The 22,674-nt window shown below is 41.1% G+C and overlaps 1 protein-coding gene across 4 annotated transcripts in view; it reads left to right on the forward strand.

Annotated features, from left to right (window-relative positions):
- Window positions 1-20,289, forward strand: part of KCNJ15 (potassium inwardly rectifying channel subfamily J member 15) — a 76,839-nt gene extending 56,550 nt beyond the window's left edge. For 3 of the 4 annotated variants that reach the window (XM_059164729.1, XM_059164728.1, XM_059164727.1), the window contains exons 2-3: window positions 10,261-10,361; window positions 12,913-20,289. In XM_059164729.1, coding sequence (XP_059020712.1) covers window positions 12,933-14,060 — 1,128 coding nt within the window. In that variant the 5' untranslated portion in view covers window positions 10,261-10,361; window positions 12,913-12,932 and the 3' untranslated portion in view covers window positions 14,061-20,289. Of the gene's footprint in view, window positions 1-10,260; window positions 10,362-11,743; window positions 11,788-12,912 lie in introns of all 4 variants that reach the window. The other variant, XM_059164726.1, reaches the window with a different exon arrangement.
- The last annotated feature ends 2,385 nt before the right edge of the window (window positions 20,290-22,674 follow it).

Below are 22,674 nucleotides of genomic sequence, written 5' to 3' on the forward strand. Positions count from 1 at the left end.
CTATAACCAAAATGTTAACCTTCTGCTGTTATCTTTGTTAAACATAATTCCTTTTGTTAAATCATATTTTGTATGTTTTATTCCTTGCAAACACATAATGATAATAGCTTTTATACAATAATTAGTGTGAGCAGGCAGAACATTGTGGTGCCTTATGTATTATAACTCACACTACCCTTTCATGGGTAAGAGTTCTTGTCAGTTTCTGCAGGTGAGAAACTGAGGCGCCACGGGGTTAAGTAAGTTGTCTAATGTCCCACAGCTACTACTAACAGAAGCGGGACTCTGTACTCTTAAACTTTATGGTGCTTCTGAAGAAAGGCTTTTTTTCCCCCCAAGTACAGAGGAAGTAATATTCAACCTCACTTTTAAAGTAGAGGTGGAAGTTAACGGAGAAGGGGGAAGGAGAACCTTTAGGAAGGAATGGCTTGTCCAAGACAAGGAGCTCAGAGGGCATTAAGCACACAGGGAATAAGCAAGTATGCACCCAGACAACATCCTGAGGGGAACAAGAGCCCAGGCTTAAATCGAGCCTTTAGCTTTGCAGAGGTGTGCAGGACTGGTCCTGTCAGCAGTGAGGGCCGCTGGAGGATTTACAAAGGGGAGTGTTCTCGGGGTGACTACTCCGTAGATGAGTTTTCTTTCTTCCTGGTAAGAATGAGGAGGAAATCATGGTAAGATAAAGCTGGGTGCGTCTGAACAGCATACTTGTTGTAAAAATCCAGCTTCACAATTCTGAGAAGTGCAATATGTCAGGCTCTGAAGACAGAGGGCTGTGTGTGCATCTGAGCTGTCTTTTCCTCCTTTGTTTCCAGTGTAAGAAGAAACTGTACCATCGCTTCCAAGTAGGTGTCTCCGCATGGGTACTGTCGTTCCAGTCCCTGTGCACCCATGCGTGGTCGCTGCCAACACTAACTGTGCAGTGACAGCATGCTGGAAAAGAATGAACTGTGGTTCTAATTGTTAGGGATCCCAACTATTCTTCTAAAAGAGACAAGGATTACTAAACATGTTGAGTATCTATGGGAAAATCAGGCAAGAGGGATTCAAGATGTTGGCCTTACTTCTGTGACAGAATCAAAAGCACTGCTTTTCAGAACCTCATTCACAACAGGGTTTAAACCCAGGTCCATGGAGCCTGAAGAGATTAGGGGCAGAATTCAGGGGTATCCATGACCTAGACTGGGGCAGAGGGGAGGATCAGTTTGTTGTCAATCACCTACAACAACAACAACAAATATATGTGTATGTGTGTATATATATATATATATATATATATATGAATGGGGGACACACCATAATCCTACCAGTCCCAACTGTGACTTGGTCAGAGCAGGAATCATGGTTTTTCACTTCACAATGCATTTGTTTCAGATACGTTGAAGTAAAGTTTCACTTCAGTACACCTTCAAAATATCAGTGCTTATTAATTAATGCTTAGAAAAGAAGCTCAGTTTTTTAAAATGTTTTAATGAGTGTGTTTTAACATTCCTGGTGTCTTCTATAATCCTCTTTACCTTATTTTTGTGTATTTAAACCCATTCGGAGAAGGCGGTCTGACCTGAAGGACCACAACACAAAAATGGTCAAGGACCTCAGAACTGAAAGACTAAAAATGAGACTAGTTAGCTAGACTTTCCTACTGCTCTGGTGAGCCATGCATGAAATGGCCACACTCTCATCCCACAAAGACTACATTTGTCTTCAGGGTTCCTGGTACTGGGAGAGTCTGGGTGGCTGCTCTCCTGAGAATGTTATCAGTATATGAAACCTTGTCTTTAAAGTTTTTGACCTCCTGAGCTCCTTTTGAGAGCATCATTTGCTCCTCCCTAGGGATGCCAGATTCAGTAAATAAAAATATGATTCTCCTTGGGACCCCTGGGTGGCTTAGTGGGTTAAGTGTCTGCCTTTGGCTCAGGTCTTGATCCCAGGGTCCTGGGATGAAGTTTTGCATCAGGCTCCCTGCTTTGCATTCATTCTCTCTCTCTCTCTCTCCGATAAATAAATAAATAAAGTCTTTAAAAATACATAGGTCTCCTTTATACTATATCTATATAGTTCATATAAATGAACTTCAGATAAAAATGAATAATTTTTAGTATAAGTACATATCAAATATTGCATGGGGCATAGTTATGCCAGAAAATTATTGATTGTCCATCTGAAATTCAGTTTTGACTGGGCATCTCATATTTTATCTAGCAACCCTAAAAACATGAAAATTGGGCTGGATTTTGAAGCTTAAGATTTTCTTATTATCACTCAGTGATCATAAGCATCTATGTTTTCAACTTTGGGGCCACCAGGCAACTCAGAAATATGACCAGCTCTTTAAGTAACTGACCACAAATCTAAGAATCTGGGTATAAACTGTGTCCCCTTGCGATACTGCAATATCCAGTTTCTCTATCATAGAATGAGGTCCAAGTTTAGATCGACAGTGAAACTGAATTTCAAAACCTTTTGACACTCGTCCCATTGTTAAATAACCTGGTTCCAAATCAAGCAAAAGTCCGAATTTCCTTTTTCTGAGATGAGATTCCAATCATGGTAATAATAAGCATGGAGATCACCAAGGACAAGAATTCCACTCTTGTGTCCAGGTGAATCACAACAAAGTCCGTTAATCATCAATTGATAGAGACCAACAATTCCAAATTAATTCTAAGCAGAAGAAAAAGTAGTCAGCTTTCAGCCGGAAACACAAGCCAGCCTGAAATTGGTATGTATATTTATAATGTGATACTCTTTCTATATTTCTATGCCTTTATTAGAGTAAAAATATAAATGTGAGGCAAAGCAAGACGTGAGAGGTTAAAGGTGGCCGATCCAATGTCTTGGTGACTGAGAGATTTGTTAAGGGGAAGATCAACTTGAAATTTTGCAAATTATATAATGATACATTGTAACGGCACAGTGCTCTAGTCTCAAGCGACTTTTCAAGCAGGGAGATGAAGGTTTGGGAAAACGAACATCCTGGTTTGCTTCCCGTTTTTCTCTTCCTCCTTTAATGCTCCAACTATGCTCAATTTGAGTTTTATTAAACAGAAAACACCAAACAAAATACTTGTTTCTCTACAAGCACTGTCTGCAAAAACAGATGCCTTCCGTTCTGATTCATTCCAGGTTACATTCAAACAAACCCAAACGCTCTGCCTTTTCTTCTCCTTATCTAAACTCTGAAGGGGACAACGCTGAGCCACCATCTCTGTGTTACATTTGAACTAACCCAGACAAGAATAGTGAGTGTCCATGAGCTAGTTAAAGAAATCTCTTCCCTGATGAGAAAATCGGGGGCAATGTTGTCAGAGAAGCTAATGCAACACAATTCGCTTTGGGTTTTTTTTCCCCCCCTCAGACATAAATTTTCCTGTTTTACCAGTCATTCCACAACAATGCATGTCCAAGCCATGCTGTGATTAGAGGGGAGAGTATGCTTATTACCCAAGTTCTTCACATGTTGGAGCACGGAGAGATCAAGGGTGGTAAACCAAAGGAAATTTCCATTTGCTGTTTAGCTGCTGCACATTCTTACTCTATAGGAAAGTTAGCTGTTATTAAGTAATAACGTTCAGCTGAAGTTGGTCACTTGTAACAACAGACAGATGTACAATGTTTCATTTAGGTTAGCCAGCTCTTTCACAAATAAAGGGCTTGAAATTAAACTGTCTTTACAAAAATATTCTGCAAATGATACCTCTGCCTTATTCCAGGGCTCAGATTCTTTGCCATGGAAAATGGAAAATGAGTCTCCTGTTGAACCCTGTGTCTGTTTAAACTTGTTTTTGCCGAGTAGAAAAAGGTTGATGTTCTACAGAATTAAAAAAAAAAAAAAATTAAAAAAAGAATCTGCATTGAGGAAGAAAGGGTATAACGATGAAAACCACATTTAGAGATGGAAACGGATTTTTTTTAGTACTTATGGAATTTGAAACAATAATAATGGAATGGAAACATAGAGAAAAGTCTAAATATTTGACCACAGAGGCAAATTGGATCATCAGACACTCACATGCAATGCAAAATGTGGGATTTGTCTTTAAAGGAATACTCCTTGGTTTCCAAAAGGAAGACCTCGCCAAGCCACCAAAGCATCACTGACAAACTCTGGCCACATAATCCTTTGGGCAGTTGGGTTCTTTTTAAGACAGGTTTTGGGCAGCATCTGCAAAGCTTCTAATTCAATAGCTGAAGTGTGAAACTTAAGAATTGGCATTTTAAATGAGCTTCTAAGTGGTGCTGATGCTGCAGTTGTTGGGGGGAAAGGTTCACCCTCTCTATGATACCCTGTCATCAGTATCCAGTGAGATGGAGAGCTCATCTCAAGGTATTTCATGACAACAAACACAGATACCTGCCTGTCAAACGGACTGAGAAGCACAGAGCCTTGCTTCCTCCCCCAATCCTGCCACAATTACAGTGACCTTGAACAAGTCACACAACTTTTTGGTCCTCTTTTCTTCCAGGTTCGAAGTGCGGAGTTTAGACTGGATTGGCACTTCCCAAAGTGTTCTCCAATGTTATGTAATTGCCGGGTATTGTTGTGCAGGACTTCTCAGACCCTGCAGTATGCAACCAGGAGGTGTCCATCTCTAGTGGGTGCGGACTGTGAGCTGTTAGGATGTTTCACAGGCACAGTGTCCCCAAATCACCAGAGTACAAATCCCTTTATTTGTGGAATGCCTGTACCACACACCTGGGGGGAGACTCAGTAAAGGACACCTAAGACCCTCCAACTCCCTTGGCGAGAGAGTCCAGGTTCACTCCCTAGGCCTCTGATGTTCTTGGCCAAGGAACCCTAAAATCCCCTCTAGGATGATACCCACCATCCAGGGAAGAAAATTTTCCTTTTCCCCCAAATTTCTCATTTTCTCCCCTCACTAATGTGCCTGAACTTCTATCTCCTAGGACACTTCTGGCAATCGAAAACCCTACCAGGCATCTATCCTACTTGTATATTTAACCCCACTGACTTTCTCTTTTTTCTTACATCAAAGGGTCCATTTCTTTGAAAGAAATGAGACTGAACTTGGAGACAACCCAATTTATGTGCTTGTGAATTTCTACGTATTTTTATAATTCATTAAGTGATGCATAGTGCATATCGTGCCCTCAAAGAGTGTTCCTAATAACAGCAGGGTCAGCATCTCTTGGAAACACATTAGAAATGCAGATTCTCATACTCTACTCAAGACCTACCAAATCAGAAACTCTGGGTGGGGCCCACTCATGTCCAAGACCTCTGGGAGATTCTGATGCCCTTTGAAGTTAGAGAAGTCATGGTTTAGAGATTAGAGACATAGAGTACAGGCTCAAACAATCTTTGTGCTGTATCATAGTTTCCTAACCTGGAATCCAAAATTAGCAGTATCTCTTTCAGAATCGATGTGAGAATTAATAGATGATACCTCTATAAGGTCTGGCATAGTATCAACAATAAAGCAAATATAACTTTTTATTCTGTAATGGGTACTCACATGGAGTGAACAGGAACTTACCTTATCCTGCATCAAAGCTCATCATGAGTAGAGATGATTTTTGTTAGTTGAATTTGATGACCAAGGGGAACAGTGGCTAGATAGGAACACAGCTATAGAGACAGACAGATTTGTCTTGCCAACAAGGTCTTCCGTGGACTAACTCTATGAATATGTGTGAATTATCTCATCTCTCTAGGCTTCATTTCCTCATTTAGAAAATTGAGAAAATACTTTCTTCACAAGGTAGAAAGAATGAAATACCATATTGTCTGTAACTGCTTTGGGAAGTTCCTTTTAAGTATCCCCTTCCCGAATGAAAGCTTTCACTCATATAATGATAATGTGTGTCTCTCATCACCTTAACTAAAAGCCTCTTGTTCAACAGAATATTAGAGTGATGACATCTATGGCCCCTCTATCTCGCCCTGAAAAGTTGTCTTGTCAATATAAATACAAATGTTGATTTAGAAGCAATTTAAAGATAATTTATTTGCCTTTTCTATGTTGTCTTAGAGGTCAGGCAGATCTTTCTCCCTACTTGAATCTTGTAGATTTGGGTTTCTTTTTCTATTTAGTGCTTAGCCATAGACCAATATTTAAAGTTTACATTAGGGTATTTCAAAATTTTCCATATTTCCTTTAAAATACAGTAACTTTTAGATCAGGCATATAACCCCAAGACACAAAAACATGCAGTAAGGGTGTCCCTGTGGTCAGGCTTTCACTAGATTTTTCCTCAGTAACAATCACTTCCAAGAATTCAGTGACAACCAGTCTTTTTGTCATTGCAAGTCAGCTTTAGCTTAGCTACAGCTCACCTGCAGGTGCCTCCCACTCCCCATTCCCCAGAAGAAGGAACAGCCCATCTGAAGCCACCTGAGACCCTGCCACAAGTTTGACACCTCTGTTCAGGTGTGGCGTGAGTCACTTCAGCTCACACCCTATTAGCCAACACAGTCACATGACTACATCTGACAAAAAGGGATGAAAACAGATTGTCCACCCCTTCACTCCTAGGATCAGGGAACTGTTCCTTGTAGATGGACCCAGCAGAGGAAAGCACAAACACCTGAAAGCCACAATCGGCTACAACAACCAACAATGATTCTAGCTTTGTCAGTTAGGATCCACATTCTTAACATCAAAACACAGAGCGAGATAGAAGAAACTCAGTAACAAATTTCCCATCATCTCAGCGGGTGCTTCCCTTCAGATCATTAAGATTCTTGTGGACAAGAAGGAACAATTCCACGGCTTCCCGGAAGCTGTCATTCCTCTCAGCCACCTCAGTCCTCAATGGCCTGATGGGGAAAACGGGTTTGCAGAAGAAAAGAGCCATTTCCTCGACAGAGAAGAACCAAAGAGCCACCCTTCGGAATCTGCTGAGCGTCAACTTTGTCCACATTCTTGTTTTTCGGTAGACATGCCCATTTCTGAGGCCACCTGGGCAAAGTCAACCATGTCCTCAGCTGACTTGGATGGAGTTGATGACTGCATTAGGAACAGTCAGACCAGCCACTGAAGAGAGTTGTCGACTGCTTTGAAGGGCAGGGAAGAGTATGGCATGAGGCCAGAGCCAAAGGTCCCAGCACATGTATTTGTGTGGTCACAGTCACAGGATCCAAAGAAAGGAGAGCCAAGCCTCATGGATTTTATTTTCAATTATTTTTAAACCTTTTGAGTTCAGTGAACCCCAAGTACATTCTTGTCGAGCATTTCTTTTTTCTACTTACTAGTTAAACCCATGGTTCCTTAAAGTGAAATTTAATCCAGGTATTTTAGATTCATAGCCAAGAGACAGATCATGCAAAAACTGTTTTGTTAGAAATATTTGATGTCCAAGAAAACTTTTGAAGCAACTTTTCTTACAAACAAAAAGCTGTTTTGGTAGAGCTTTAAAGTCAGGTCCCCTCAAATTGCAATTCTGGAAAACCAAAGTTAGAGTTTGATTTGGATTTCATTACTTCATGCCTCCCTACCCCTTTGCAAGTAGGTAGGATAACGTCACTTGAACTTTGGCTGACAAGCTCTGCTGCCTCCCTATTTTCTTATTAGCAATTTTTCTGTAGATGGGAGTTAATTATTTTTTTGCCTACCAGGGAACACAGAATGATTTTTTTTATCATGATGGGCAAGTTAAAAACTCCCAAAATTTGACTCAACAGAGCACTAAGTGTTTAGAAGGAAATCAGTGGGTTGTACTAACTAGGAGGGGGGGAAATCATTCTTTAATGCTTTAAAAAAATCAATTCTTACCACTGGCCCACTAGATAGTTGGCATTCACCTATGAGGATGGTAGAGACAGGACATTCCTGAAAGTGAACAGACGTTTTCAGTACCTATGTGCAACAGTGTTATTTTAGAATGCTCGGGGACAATGAGGGGACAAGGGTTCTTCTCAAGAGGGGAAAATCTCTTGATATTATTTGAATTGTATATCACAGTGTGGTAGTTTTCAATGTGTGTGTTCCTGGAGCAGCAGCATCACCTGCAAGCTGTTAGATGTGCAAGTTCTTGGGATCTGTCCCAAACTTACTGAAATGAGAAACTCTGACCCTTCCCAGTGATTCTGAAGCTTCAGCATTTTCTCAAGGGGGCAGAGAGTGCAGGCATGGGAGCTTCACAGGGGCACTGCTACCACATGCCAGCGATTAATCGCCTGGGTGAGTCTCTTAACCTCTTGGTGCCTGTGTTTTCATCATGGGGTTAGTGATGGCATTTGCCTCTTAGAGTTGTCATGAGGGTTAATTAAGTTCGTGCATGGAGGGCACTGCATTCAATGGCTGCACCCCGTGTTGTAGGCTTATCTATTGATGATCATGATGATAATTATAATTTCTCCATCTTTATTTTGTTATTGTAATTGTTATTATTCATCTGCATCTTTCCCACATCGGACCACTTCCACCTCTATTCTGACTCTATTCATGCTGACTATTTGCATGCATATTGCTTCTAGTTGGTCAGTGGCTTTCTGGGTCATTTGTAGATTGATTTCTGCCTGATAGGACAGAATGTCCCAGGTCAGTGTGGCTGATTTCTTTGATCATCCATTCTCATAGGACCCTCTTCTTTGATAGAAATTTTCCTCTCTGAGGAAATGATGGGGACTCCCTTTCATTTTTCTCTTCTCACTGTTTTGTCCCCAAGACTGGAAGTGTAATTCTTCATATAGCTAAATACCCTTTTCAATGTACCTACTGTTTAGATCTGTTTCAAAACTATGTTTTCCTTTCCTTTATCTCCAGAAAACAAATGCTCCACAGCACAGGCAATAAATGACTTCATTCCGTGTGTGTGTGTGTGTGTGTGTGTGTGTTATTGGCTTGAAGTAGGAGAGGAATGTTGACCTCTCCATTCAGTAGTTTCAAGAACTTCACTGTAATACAGATATCACCGTTCTAAGGTTACAATCCCACCCACAGTTTGGAACAATATAGTGAAAACTGGAGAAATAAATACAATATCCAGAGGCTAAAGAAAACTACACTGGCTTGTATGGAATAGTGCTTATTTGTGGGATTAGGACAGGGGAATTAAGAGGAGCATATCTTTCAGTTTCTTTCCATCCCTCACTTTTGAAAGCTGCTCTTATTTCTTAACATTTTAGAAGTGAACCCAGGTAGATTGCAGAATCACTAAGGAAAAAATCCAAGGCAGCAACATAAAATTATATGAAATGAGTGTGGGTATGAACAATGAAATAGACTTCATGAAGGAATTCTGCTGCAGAACACAATTCTGTACCTTCAGAGCGTATGATGAAATGTAAATGATAACACATACAGGTAAGATTGATGCGTGCAAAGAAGGCCATGCTGGGCCTTCACAGATGGTGGTTACCGTGATAATAGATGCAGAAGCAAATGATTAAGAAATCATTAGCCAAACATGGTGAACACACTGTGGGAATCAAGTGTGTGAGAGGCTACCCAGGTTGATAACAGGCGCTCTTGGCACAATCAGAGAGCACTTATTGTAAAATATTTACAATAACTGGTGGATCAGAAAGCAAGTGTGGAGGCTATGTATACCCCTGGGTCTAAGACAGACAAAAATGTGTGGAGATCTACAGATATCTGTCTTAGGAAGAAGTACTCCAGAAAAACAGAAGGCGAAACAATCTTTTGAATTGAGAACAGATTACATTAAACCCTGGAGGCTAAAGAGGCAGTTGTGGTGTACTGACAAGAACTCTGGCGTGCTGGTCTAGCTTTTAAAGACTGGACCTTATTCTTCCTGCCTTGAACCATCTTTGTGATGCAAACCAATCGGTCCAACTTCGCAGGTCTATCTCTTTGTTTGAAAACTGTGTGTCAGATGCCTCGGGTTTGACAATCGTTTCAGCTCTGATGTTCTGTGACTCAACAGTAATAATGCATTTCCACAGGCGGTAAAAATATTCTAGACTCTTCCCTTCCAATGCTCACTGTTTACTTCCTCTGCACTTCCCCTTCCTGCCTCCCTGTTTGCCGGTCAGTTGATAGTGGGCCTCAATGGGGGTGAGTTAACCCACTCTTTCCAGGGTGTTTTACTATCGAGCTCCCTCCAGAGGGTGGGAATTCTATAGGGAGGGCTATGGCTGGGACTTCGATTTAATTCTTAAAACAATTCTTGAGCCATTAGTCTATTCTGGGCACCATGCCAGATTATCAGGGATTGGAAGGTGAATGCTGGGGCCCTAGCACTGGGGGTGCGGGGGGACGGCTAAGGGTCAGTTTCACCGGGTCAGTCTCTTCGTAAACACCTGGGAACTCCACACGTCCCTCTTTCTTTCAGGCAGAAGCAGAATCCCATGGTAGCCAGGTGGGAGAAGGAGAGCAAGGACGTCCCACCTGCCTTGAAGAAGACGCCTTCTGACCTGCTGAGGGAGTGACAAGGTAGTAAAGAGTCTGAGGGCACAGGGTGTTGAGAGGGAGGGAAAAGGTGTCTACCCTTTAATGTGGTCCACCAGCCACTCTTTTCCGCAGACGGATTGCTAACACCGAGACCTCCGCTCCAGAGGCTCGAGGTCTTGTTCCCCCTTTAAGACCTCCAATCTTGGGTAGCTATTGGCGTCCTTAACCTCCAACACCAGACATGCAGAAATGCAACAAAAGAGCTTTCAGCAAAAAGAGGGAAAAGATCCAGCTCATCCCCAGCCTGGCACATTGTCCCTTTTAAAGAGAGGTTAGAACAGAAGCTTCATAGCATTGCTTTCGTGTAAACAGGGCCAAGTTTTCCAGAATCTGGCAGACAGCTGAGCTTGGAGCTTTGCTCTCATGCCGCAGGACACTCATGTGTCACTCACACTTGAAAAGTTAAGCCTCTGTTTTTATTTCCATGTATTGAATGGCATGCACTTTCCCCTAGCAGTTTCTCTCTGTCTTTGTAAAGTGCATGTGTTTACTTGTACATAAGCTGCATTTGTTTTTGGCGTTGCTCCTGTTCTGAGCTTGACTAGGCGTTTGGGCATGGCGGCATGGCGTTTTGTTCCCAAGCTTTCGTGGTGGGCACTTTCCTCTTAGTTACTGAGAATTGCTGCCGAGGAGCTGATAAAAGCCTATGCTCATCAGGTATATCCTGGATTTTTCTTCTAAATTGACCTCCAAATAAGTGGTTAGGCTTCAACAAGAAAAACAAATTGTGAAGAGCTTAAGGTCCTTCTTTGCAATGAAAATGAAAAGGTAACTTTCCTTTCCAAGAAAAAAAAAAAATCATTTCAAAGGCCATTCAGTAAATGACACGCTCTTGATATAACAGGAAAATAAAAAAGTGCAACAACTCCTGCATCCCCAAGAAGTGTTAGCCTCTGATGGATGGTTTCAGTTTCCTTGAAAGGGTTTGCCCAGAGGATTACTTCCAAAACTCCTATTGAGGTAATGCTGCTCTAACAGCAAAGATTATTGCATGAATCACAGACCACTGTATCCAGTTCCTTTTTTTTTTTTTTTTTGTTAAGTGTTTTCTTTTTCTTTTTTTTTTTTAATTTTTTTATTTTTTATAAACATATATTTTTATCCCCAGGGGTACAGGTCTGTGAATCACCAGGTTTACACACTTCACAGCACTCACCAAATCACATGCCTTTTTAAATGGGGGATTTTTCCTTTATCCTTAAAATACCAAAGAGATGAAAAAAATGCCAACCAGGTAGAGTTACCCTGTAATCACTCACATTATCTTTTTCAAAGAATGTAGGGTGACTGATTTCAGTCACCAGGCAGGTAGTATAAGGGAATGTACAGCCTCACGCCCATCTTGTTCCTATCTGTTGATGCAGGAGGGAACATTCCCTGGGACTCAGCATGCAAGCCCAGCTTCTAGGTGGGTCTGTTCTGCCACAATGTCGGGTGCCTGTTCTTTAGATTTTTACAAGAGATTCCTATGTTAGTTCTAGTCAGTTCTAAAGCAGTGAGGCAGAAATTTTGTGACACACCTAAATGTCATACCTAATATGACATTTTGATAACCAACATATCAGCCAAGGTATTAATAATGTGTAATTATTTACTATGTGTTTGTTGTGTTGGTTGGTTGATAACTTAGTCTTTTCCAATGTCATCAAGAACTAAGGGAGGTTATGGATTCTAAATTATTCATGGGTTTGGGGAGGAAATGAATTTTTGTTACAGAGAATGTAAGTATTTAAAAGTTATATAATATTACCAAAGTTTTAAAAATATGTATTAATATTCAGGGCGCCTAGGTGGCTCAATTGGTTGAGCAACTGCCTTCGGCTCAGGTCATGATCTCGGGGTCATAGATTGAGGTCCACATCAGGCTCTCTTTTCGGAGGGGAGCCTGCTTCTCCCTCTTCCTCTGCCTGCCATTCTGCCTACTTGTGATCTCTCTCTCTCTCTCTCTCTCTCTCTGTCAAATAAAATCTTCTAAAAATATGTATTAATATTCTCTATTGTGATATCAAAACCATCTTATAGATGGTACATTTTAGTTATATCAGTACCAACCCTATGCTCAGACAACTTATTTTTAAATTTTCTGAAACTGGAAATCTGTGCTATCTAGCTATACATAAATATTCATAATCCTCACTGGGGTAGATGCGTGTGAATGTGATCTCGCAACGAGAAGGCTGGCATCATTTTTTGATCATAACACTTTGTTTCAGCACTTTCTAGCTATTATCTCATTCAACCATCACAAAAACTTGAGGAATATGTTGTATTTCCATTTTACAGATTAGGGGCCTGAGATCCAGAGAAGTTAAATAGCTTCCCCCAGGGCACACAGCAAATAAATTGAAGTCCATGCTAGTCACTCCTACTGTCTTCCTCATATACTAGTAGACTAGTCTTGCCTTCCAAATTCTCCTTTCTTATATAAGTCTATATACATTCCTACATATTTCACGGGATTATCCTATTTCTGTTTTCTGGATGTTCTGCTACATGTGACAGTAAGGAACATCTTTCTTTGCCATTTCCTTAGGTGGTCCCAATAGCCTGACAATGGATGCCATTCACATCAGCATGTCCAGTGCTCCCCTGGCAAAGCACACGGCAGGAGCCGGACTCAAGACCAACAGACCCCGGGTCATGTCCAAGAGTGGGCACAGCAACGTGAGAATCGACAAAGTGGATGGCATATACTTACTCTATCTTCAAGACTTGTGGACAACTGTCATTGACATGAAGTGGAGATACAAGCTCACCCTGTTTGCCGCCACATTTGTGATGACCTGGTTCCTTTTTGGAGTGATCTACTATGCCATTGCATTTATTCATGGTGATTTAGAACCAAGGGAGGACGTTTCAAATCACACTCCCTGCATCATGAAAGTGGACTCTCTCACTGGAGCGTTTCTTTTCTCCCTGGAATCCCAGACAACCATTGGCTATGGAGTCCGTTCCATCACGGAGGAATGCCCTCATGCTATTTTCCTGTTGGTTGCTCAGTTGGTCATCACAACCTTGATTGAGATCTTCATCACGGGCACCTTTCTGGCCAAGATTGCCAGACCCAAAAAGCGGGCAGAGACCATCAAGTTCAGCCACTGTGCCGTCATCACCAAGCAGAATGGGAAGCTCTGCTTGGTGATTCAGGTGGCCAACATGAGGAAGAGCCTTCTGATTCAGTGCCAGCTCTCCGGCAAGCTCCTCCAGACCCATGTCACTAAGGAGGGGGAACGGATTCTTCTCAACCAAGCCACTGTCAAATTTCACGTGGACTCCTCTTCAGAGAGCCCCTTCCTCATTTTGCCAATGACATTCTACCACGTACTGGATGAGACAAGCCCCCTGAGAGATCTCACACCCCAAAACCTGAAGGAGAAGGAGTTTGAACTCGTGGTCCTCCTCAATGCCACTGTGGAATCCACCAGTGCAGTCTGCCAGAGCCGCACATCTTATATTCCAGAGGAGATCTACTGGGGCTTTGAGTTTGTGCCTGTGGTTTCTCTCTCAAAAAATGGAAAGTACGTGGCTGATTTCAGTCAGTTTGAACAGATCCGAAAGAGCCCGGATTGCACCTTCTACTGTGCGGATTCTGAGAAGCAGAAGCTTGAGGAGAAGTACAGGCAGGAAGATCTGAGGGAAAGAGAACTAAGAACTCTTCTGTTACAACAGAGCAATGTCTGATGGCGGTGGTCGCCCCGGGTTTAACTCTGTGAGCTCTTTCCATGTCGGAGCTCCCTTTGAAGGCACAAGTCACTGTGCAAATGAGAATGTGTGGATTCTTTCTAAAAAACTATACAGACATACAAAATCCATTTTTTCCCTTTGACCTGGCACTTAAGCAAGCATTTCCAGTTTTGAGAAGGTTCCTTTTTAAAAGGCTTTGTCTGAAGCAAACTCTCAAAATTCCTACTTTCTAAAATGGGGCTATAGTTTCAAAAATTTGGTGTAGGGCAATTAAAATAATGTCATGTCCAGTGGACAGACATTTAGCCATGCTGGTGTTGAAAGGATATGCATTTCTATGCAGCATATCAGCTATAACTTAAGGTATTTATTCAAAACAATTTTCAAAGACGTTATGGCTGGAAGTTAAAATGTTGTGAAATGTGAAATGTTGAAAGTTCATATCCTTTTATGTCATTTCTTTACAGTACCCTCTTTTCAAGCAGGAAAATGCTATCTTTATTTAATGGAGGCTATCTGGTAACAGAGTCAAGGGGACTCTGTACTCACAAAAAAAAATATTTCCATTCTTACCGGTTTTTCATCAGATTTAATTGTACAGAGTGAAACTGAACAAATCAGGAGTTAATAGTTCTGAAAATATATACGAATGGAGTGGACTTTTTTGTTCCCAGTAATTTTCTGTTTACTATTCAAAACGTGGTGTACAACCCGGCAGCCTCAGCATCATCCGGGAGCTAATTAGCAGTATCGACTCTCAGGCCCCACCCAGACTTAGAGAACCAGAGTCTGCACGTTCACGAGACCTCCTAGTCATTTGTACACAAATGAAAGTTTGGAGAGTGTCCACTCTGGAAGGTTTTCAAGGGAACTTTCTGAAGCCACAGCACCCTCTGGGTCCCAAACCCACATGGCCTCCAGACCTGTCCTTCTTTCTTCAGCTTATTATTATGGGCCAATATTGTTGTCAGCCACTCCATTCTTTGTCTGTTAAAATGCCTTGTTTGCCAAAGAACTGCCCCCGATACCCCAGGATTGAAAACAATTTCTTGAGAGTCATGGTTGTCTCACTCATGCTAAGCACATGTTTGTTGACTCTAGTGAGCACAAAAGAAAAATGAAGTCGCATTACAACTGGAAATTTGCTCAGATGTTGAGGTCCACAAGGTTGAACAGGGCCATAAGGACCAAGAAGAGCTGAGGAATTCATGTACTGATGACTCCTTGAAGCGTGAACGAAGTTTGGTAATCTGATGATATGTAAAGAACGCCCTCAGTATCTAAATAAATCTCATGCAACCGATTGGAACAGGGTAACATTTTGCTCTTGGCAGAACTTAGGGGCCAGGTGCCACATTTCTTTAGGGCAAAGAATATGCATGGGTGGGGATTGGCTGAATGGGGCGAATTCTCATTTCATTCAGACCAGGACAGACTTGCATATTCACTCACAAAGAATGTGACTGTAGGTGGGTAGGCACTGCACAGGCGTACTCGGGAGCCCACATACATGTACACACAGGCACACACACAGACATGCAGGCACATCCTGGCTTTTCAAGCATAATTGTGGAAGTTGGAAGAATTTTGCAATTAAGAGAGCGAGTCCTCAACAAATATACTCACATATGTTTTATTCTATAAAAATGGGGATGCTGGAGCTCTGAGAAAAAGGGGAAATTAATCTGGATTCAGGTTATCAGTGAAAAAAGAGGGTTTAGCTCAGTGGTAGAACATTTGACTGCAGGTTCTCAGTGAAAGGATACTACGGATTATAGCTAACGTGGTCATATATTTAGGCTACCGCAGTTTCAAATGTCCTTCCATGGAAGAGAAGGTGTGGCTGGAACCTCTGACCTGGAGCCAAATGTCTAACACAAATGTCAGAACAACAGGAGTAGAGTTAGTTCTAGAGGCTTAAGGGGCCATTTCAAAGCACGAGAAGCTTTTTCTTTTATTATTCAGGATTTTTTTTCTCTCTTTCTGTTGATAATTTAATGGCAGATTGTTTCAATTTCTTAAAAAAATTATGTTAGTTTAGTTAGACATTAGCTCTTTTAGTTATTATATGTGGTTTTTTTATTGTCTCTTGTGCTATAATCAACAGGAAAATAGTGCCACAGGCATGTTTACAGGCTTTCTGTTGTGCTATTAAATTCCTTACACAGGATTTACATCAGTGCTAATTTGAATGTGATCAAGATTAGGAATCTTGCATACTTATATTGCATTTGGCACACTGATGTACTGTGAGATGTAGAAAGCTTTGGTTTATTCATTTAGCAGATCTACTTCAGCCAAATCTGGAGGACTTGATCATTTGATCTTTTGCACTATACACAAAACAAATATGCAGTATTTTAAAAGCCAATACTTGTACCAGTCAATAAATCATATTGTAATATTATATTCTGTAAATAGTCCTAAACCTGCATCTGGTTTGAAAGTGAGCATTTCCTTACTTATTATTTCTTTATACACAATACTCTTGTGTTAACATACTAACAAAAGATATTAGATGGCAAACATTTGATTACATTTGGAAGTCTTTTGACTGAAACAGATGCTTGCTCAACACCTAACTAAGAAGTAATCAAACTAATGGAATATTGTTGACCCAAAAAGGCTTTTGCATTTTGAAACATCTCCAATGCATTCTCAGGGATACCATTCAAAAATGTCATGTTCCATTTGAAAAACCACAAGGTAAATAGCAGCACATCAGTGTAGTCTGCAAGCTGTGTCTTATTTCAATAAGAAAATGTATTATACGTGCATGGTACCTGGTAGCCAATGGTCCCAGACAGCATAGTCAATATTCACTCACTGATCCTCCCAAGAAGCCACCTTTGGAGTCTGGGTGCAGTCACATATTGTTCTCTTTCTCACGCAGCAGGTAATTACAGTACCAGACAAGACTCCAGATATGTAAAATAACTGGTGAAAAGTGAAAAATACCCTGAACAAGTGGACCAGATTTTGAGAAGACTTTAAATGACGATTCATTAGATTTTTTTTAATTGAATTTTCTTTTTAAATTGATGGTGATTTTGATACCATTAAAAGTAAATTAAGATCTGAAGAAGTGACACTTCTACTCCTGCATGATTCTCTCTCTCCCTTGGATCCTCAGCACTCGTATCTGGAGAAAGAAGGAAAGAGATGCAAAAAGCAGGGAAGGCATGAGGCCTCTGCACTGGGAGCTCCGTAAACTATCATCCTACCTTTCGGGCTTGATTCTGTATTTTGTCACTGCAGTCAAAGGGTCAGGCACTTGACCATGGGCATGATGAAGACTGATAATCCCTCAGTCTTGGTTTTTCATTCTCTCTCGACTTCTCTTTGCCTGATAAACATTTGAAGCGAGTCATTTTGAATGTAGGTTATTTTATTCAAGCTTTCTGGGATGGTATTCTTTAAAATGAAATGTTAGCATTTCAAGTCCTGATTTCCATGTTCTGCGGTCGCACTTGAATCCCAGCATTTGATTCTGGATAAATCCAAGATGCACCTAGTTTTCTTCCTCCGGGAAGATATACTGAAAGTCTAAAGTTAACATTTCATTCCTCTCCTAATTGATTAACTGCCTACATTTAACCCTCTGTGAACTTCAGTTCATCTTTAATCAGAATGGGCTCCCCACCCCTCCTTGGGCTTCTGGATAGCAATTTTCTTAGCCTTTAAGAAACACTGTTGGCTTGGGGCGCCTGGGTGGCTCAGTTGGTTGGACGACTGCCTTCGGCTCAGGTCATGATCCTGGAGTCCTGGGATTGAGTCCCGCATTGGGATCCCAACTCCATGGGGAGTCTTTTTTCCCTCTGACCTTCTCCTCGCTCATGCTGTCTCTCACTGTCTCTCTCTCAAATAAGTAAATAAAAAAAAGAAAGAAAGAAAAAGAAACACTGTTGGCTTAAATCCGATTTTTCCCCCAAAGTTTTCCTCTGAATACTTACTGAGAAAGAAACAGGAGTCAGAAATAAGGCTTCAGCCCATTCACTTCACTTTCATCCTCTGTTGGTTCTGCCGAGCTCAATTTCCTTTCTATTTAATGTGTACTTCCCTGGCTTTTCTTCATCTTTGTTATCTGCCCTATCAAGTCAAATTATCTTGTGGGTTAAAAAGAATTAAGTCAAATTAGTGATTTGGGAACTTTTAGATAGCCAAAATTTGGGGACAGAGATTTTTATGTTTCAGTTGGTATGTAGCTGGTGTAGAAGAAATAGAAAACCAAAAAACAGCCAGTAATTGCAGTTGACAGTTAATTCCTAATTAAATTACAATAATTGATTGTGGAAGTCAAAGGACAGGCTGATACAGGAGTACAAAAGCCAAAGACGTCATGTGTGTAGGGAAAGCCATGTAACTTTGCATAGCAATGATAATACCAGAGTGAAGAACGCCAGGCATGCTGTGTCTACAGGATATGTCTTGTATTTAATGATTTTTGTCCTGCATCCTGTATGGACTTTATTAAGAAGCCGTAAATGTTCTGTATTCATCTCCCTCCCCACAAAAATGACAAAATTGCACAGCCAATTAGTAAAATACTTCTAATTTAACCAAATGTCTTGTATTTTTATTTGCTAAATCTGACAGCCCTGCAGAGAGTACTCACATAGTCCCAAGCTATGCCCATCTCTAGAAGAACAACAAACAGAGGCCCCTTCCTTTGGAAGCTACAGTTTTCACACAAGTGGTAATAAAGAAGGGGAGTATTCTAGAAAAATACTCTGCTGGCTTGCCCCATTCGTAAAGGTAAATTTCAGCAGAACACGGAGGGCCCCGATACATCCTGTGCAGTGTGAAACAGCATGTTCCTCAAGGCTGTCTATCAAAGAAGGGCCTGGAATGATGGGTTCAAAGTCCTCAGCCACAGGGTATACTGAAGTCCTGGCTCCCAACCCCCGCTGGAGAACCAGGCCCATGGTTAGGGTGGATTCCTAATGACCTTCACCAAAATTGGGGAAGTCAGCTGAAAAGTCCATCTCCAAGGTTTGCTTAGCAGTTCCCACTTCATGATAGTTAACTTCACTTCACAAGGGCTCCGCTTCATTCAAGGCCAAACCATATCTAGAATCCAGGCCTCCCTACCCCCTTAAGATACCCAGTTTCACCCCTCAAAAATACTCAAGTAAAGGCAGAATCCACTCAAAATTAGACTCCAAGGGAGCTACCACAATTGATTATAGAGTACATTTCCCTAAAATAATAATAATAATAATAATAATAATAATAAAGTAACAGAAGTTGTTGACTCTGAGCTAGGAAATATAACCTCTTAGCTTATCATTACTATTATTGTTATTACTGCAAATGTCCTTAATATTATGGAAAAAAGTAAAAAGCTTCCAAGAAGGTGATTGGAGGGGAATTCAAAAGAGTGATTTCTTTTTCATTCACCATAATTTAACTCTATTCTTTCATCTGCAATCAAATCTTAAGATTAAGGATGTTGTATTAAATCAAATCATTACAGGAAGCATGACTATATCAGGGACTTTTTACAAAAACAAACTTCCAGATCACCAGAGGAAGCTGTGTTTGTGTGCTGACAGAGTATTAAATAGCAGGCAGGACAGGAAGGCAGGATAACAGCCAACTTGGGTCTATTTTGGAAGAATTATTTCTGTAGGGTGTCATGGAATTGTAAGTTACAAAAAGTATGCTTTGGTAAACAGACATCTCCATTCCAAAAGGACCCACTCCAAAATACCACTCAATCAAATTCACGAGAATATTATGGAGGTCAAAATTCCAAACGACATGCAGATTTTACAAGCAAACAGTCCCACCACTTATAAACCCTGGCAGTATATGCATAGCAAAATCTTGATCACGCCTCAATCTCTTGCTACATACAGCATGACGTCTGATTGCTATACCATGCCACAGGATGAGTGTCTTGCTTCCCTCTGACTTTTGAACCAGTCTTACACTTGGATTTGCTTAAGCAGAATCATGACTTACATTTCTCAGGATTGAGTTAATGCGGGTGGACGTTGGAAATTTCACACGAACGGATATGTACGCTATGTCACCATCAAGCCCAATCGGACTATGACCAATCAGCTTGAAATATGTACTTTCATATTCTCCAAACCCACACCTCTATTCGTCAAGGCATTTCTTGTTTTCATAGGTATCTCCTCCCTTTCCTGTTTATATATGGAATCTCACTAGTTTGTGAAACAATGCAAGTACAATAAAGCTCATTTTATGGTCTGGAGTTTCTTTTCATTGCATTGGAATGGTAATGGTGTCACTGTGGCATTCTGGTGGAGGGAGACCTACTATTTCCCTGGACATCTCAGAGGCTGTTTCCAATGACAGCAACTACAATAATTTGGGACTGAGTAGGTCCTAAAACCTTGTGAAGATGGGGTTATCTGTCAGGGCCTGAAAGAATGTATTTTCCTTCCTTTTTAAAGAAAAGAAAAGAATCCTAATGCTAACCCTGACTCCTTTCTTCCTTTTGCCTAAATGCTCTAGTAGTTTCACTTTTGTCACTGATTAAAGATTGAGTAACTATTGAACAACATCCTTTCAGCACCTCACCCCTTAACAAAGTCCCTCATGTTCCATTGCTTTTTTATTTTGATGGATTAAAAGAAAGAAAACGCATGGTTATGTAACTAGAGACATCAGTCTGGATGTAACTGTGGAACAACACAACGACTTAAAAGCCACACGGCAGAGATAGGCACTGGGGACAGCTATTGTCCTGGAAGCACCATGCAGGGAAAACATACACACACAAACAGCAGAGTAGCATCCATGGCTACAAATCTGCAACAGATGTCTCTTGGGAACTTTCTCCTTTGGAATCTTGGCCCATCCACTCCATGTTCTCAGTGGTGGCAAGACTGTTCTTTGAGCGAGAATGTGATGGTTAGAAATAAAGAAGACGGGTGTATATAGTAAGAAGTCAAATTTGAGGATGCTGTCTGGACAAGAAAACCAAATGTTTTCCAGAAAGTGCACAGTAATTTGGAACACAGTAATGAGATTCAGAAGCAGGAAATGTTTTATTAATTTCAATTTGCACTGAATTTCTCAGACCCATATTTTTTCTACCTCATTATCTCAAGAATCTTCTTGCCCTTGTGAGGTCAAAGAATTGAGCTCTCCGTGTCCAAGACATCAGATAGCTTTGCCTTTACCACAGCAGACCCCTGGGGCAGTGAGTACAGGCATTTGTCACAGCAGCATGGGAAACTTTGCTTCTGGGCTGGACACAAGGCATCCTGGCAGCTGTCATTTCTCTTCTCAGAAATCCTGGGTTTTGGTAACCTGCCTTCAAAAATGTCAGACAAACAAGTTTAATGGTTTAGTGTTTCATGTAAAAGTCCATATTCTTCCTGGAAATTCTTATTCATTTGAGTTGTTTTGCCAAGTTTTCTATATCTTTACTTGAATTTAACATATCCCTTATAGTGCTTAGCCTGTAGTATATCTAAGTGTCCCAAATGTTATTTTCACCTGAAGACCACTTTCTGTATTTCTTAGTTGGCCTTTCTGAGTCTGTCAGAAACTCTTGCTTTTGACAGCGCACCTTCCTATAAACTCCCTCGACATAGGATTTAAAGATCTACCACAAGTCTGCTACCAACAACAGACTCAAGTTTTACACCAACACAGAACATTGAGTGCTTTTCCTTACCCCTCCACCCAGTGCATCTGACTGACCTGCCACATGTGAAGCATGTTGTAGCATGTTCTATTGTCAGTATGCTTCTTTGGCTCACACAACACACACATGTACGTGTGTGTGCACGTGCACACACACACACACACACACACACACACACACACATGCTTCATGACTTCTGGCCACCCCTTGAATGGTAATGGTGTCACAGTGACATTCTGGTGGAGAGAGACCTAGTATTTCCCTGGACATCTCAGAGGCTGTTTCCAATGATAGCAACTACAATAATTTGGGACTGAGTAGGTCCTAAAACCTTGTGAAGATGGGGTTATCTGTCAGGGCCTGAAAGAATGTATTTTCCTTCCTTTTTAAAGAAAAGAAAATAATCCTAATGCTAACCCTGACTCCTTTCTTCCTTTTGCATAAATGCCTAAATGCCTAAAATCCTTTTGCAAAGGATAAACCATACTATGCTTGTAGGGTTCTGAACACTTCAACAACTTTGAACATTTACTAGTCCACTATATACCCGGTGATGGACATGTCTGGTCACCTCTAATTTATTGGAGAAGGACCCCACTGCTCATCCAGTGTGACCTAGGAAGACAGTTCAGCCATCTATAGCTTTGCTTCCCGCTTTCATGTACATTCCTCTGGATTTACAACATAGAGTGTCATTATGGAGCTGATTTCCAAATGGTATGGGTCAAAATTGGGCAGAATGGATCACTTCAGGAAAGCATAAGGCTGGGAGTCTGGTTGAACTCTGGTTGAACTCTTAGCATGTGGCAAGTGGCCCATTATTCAGGAGTTGAGCACACAGGATAAGGATCTGGGAGACAGAAAGGACATCCCACAATCATCCTGGAAGGAAAGGACAGAGGGGTATGAGTGCCACTCACCAAGACTGAAACAGAATCCACAGCCCTGCTGCTCATCCAAGTAGGGACAAACAGCTAAAGA

The sequence above is a fragment of the Mustela lutreola genome, chromosome 2, assembly GCF_030435805.1.
Source record: "Mustela lutreola isolate mMusLut2 chromosome 2, mMusLut2.pri, whole genome shotgun sequence".
Taxonomy (NCBI): domain Eukaryota; kingdom Metazoa; phylum Chordata; class Mammalia; order Carnivora; family Mustelidae; genus Mustela; species Mustela lutreola.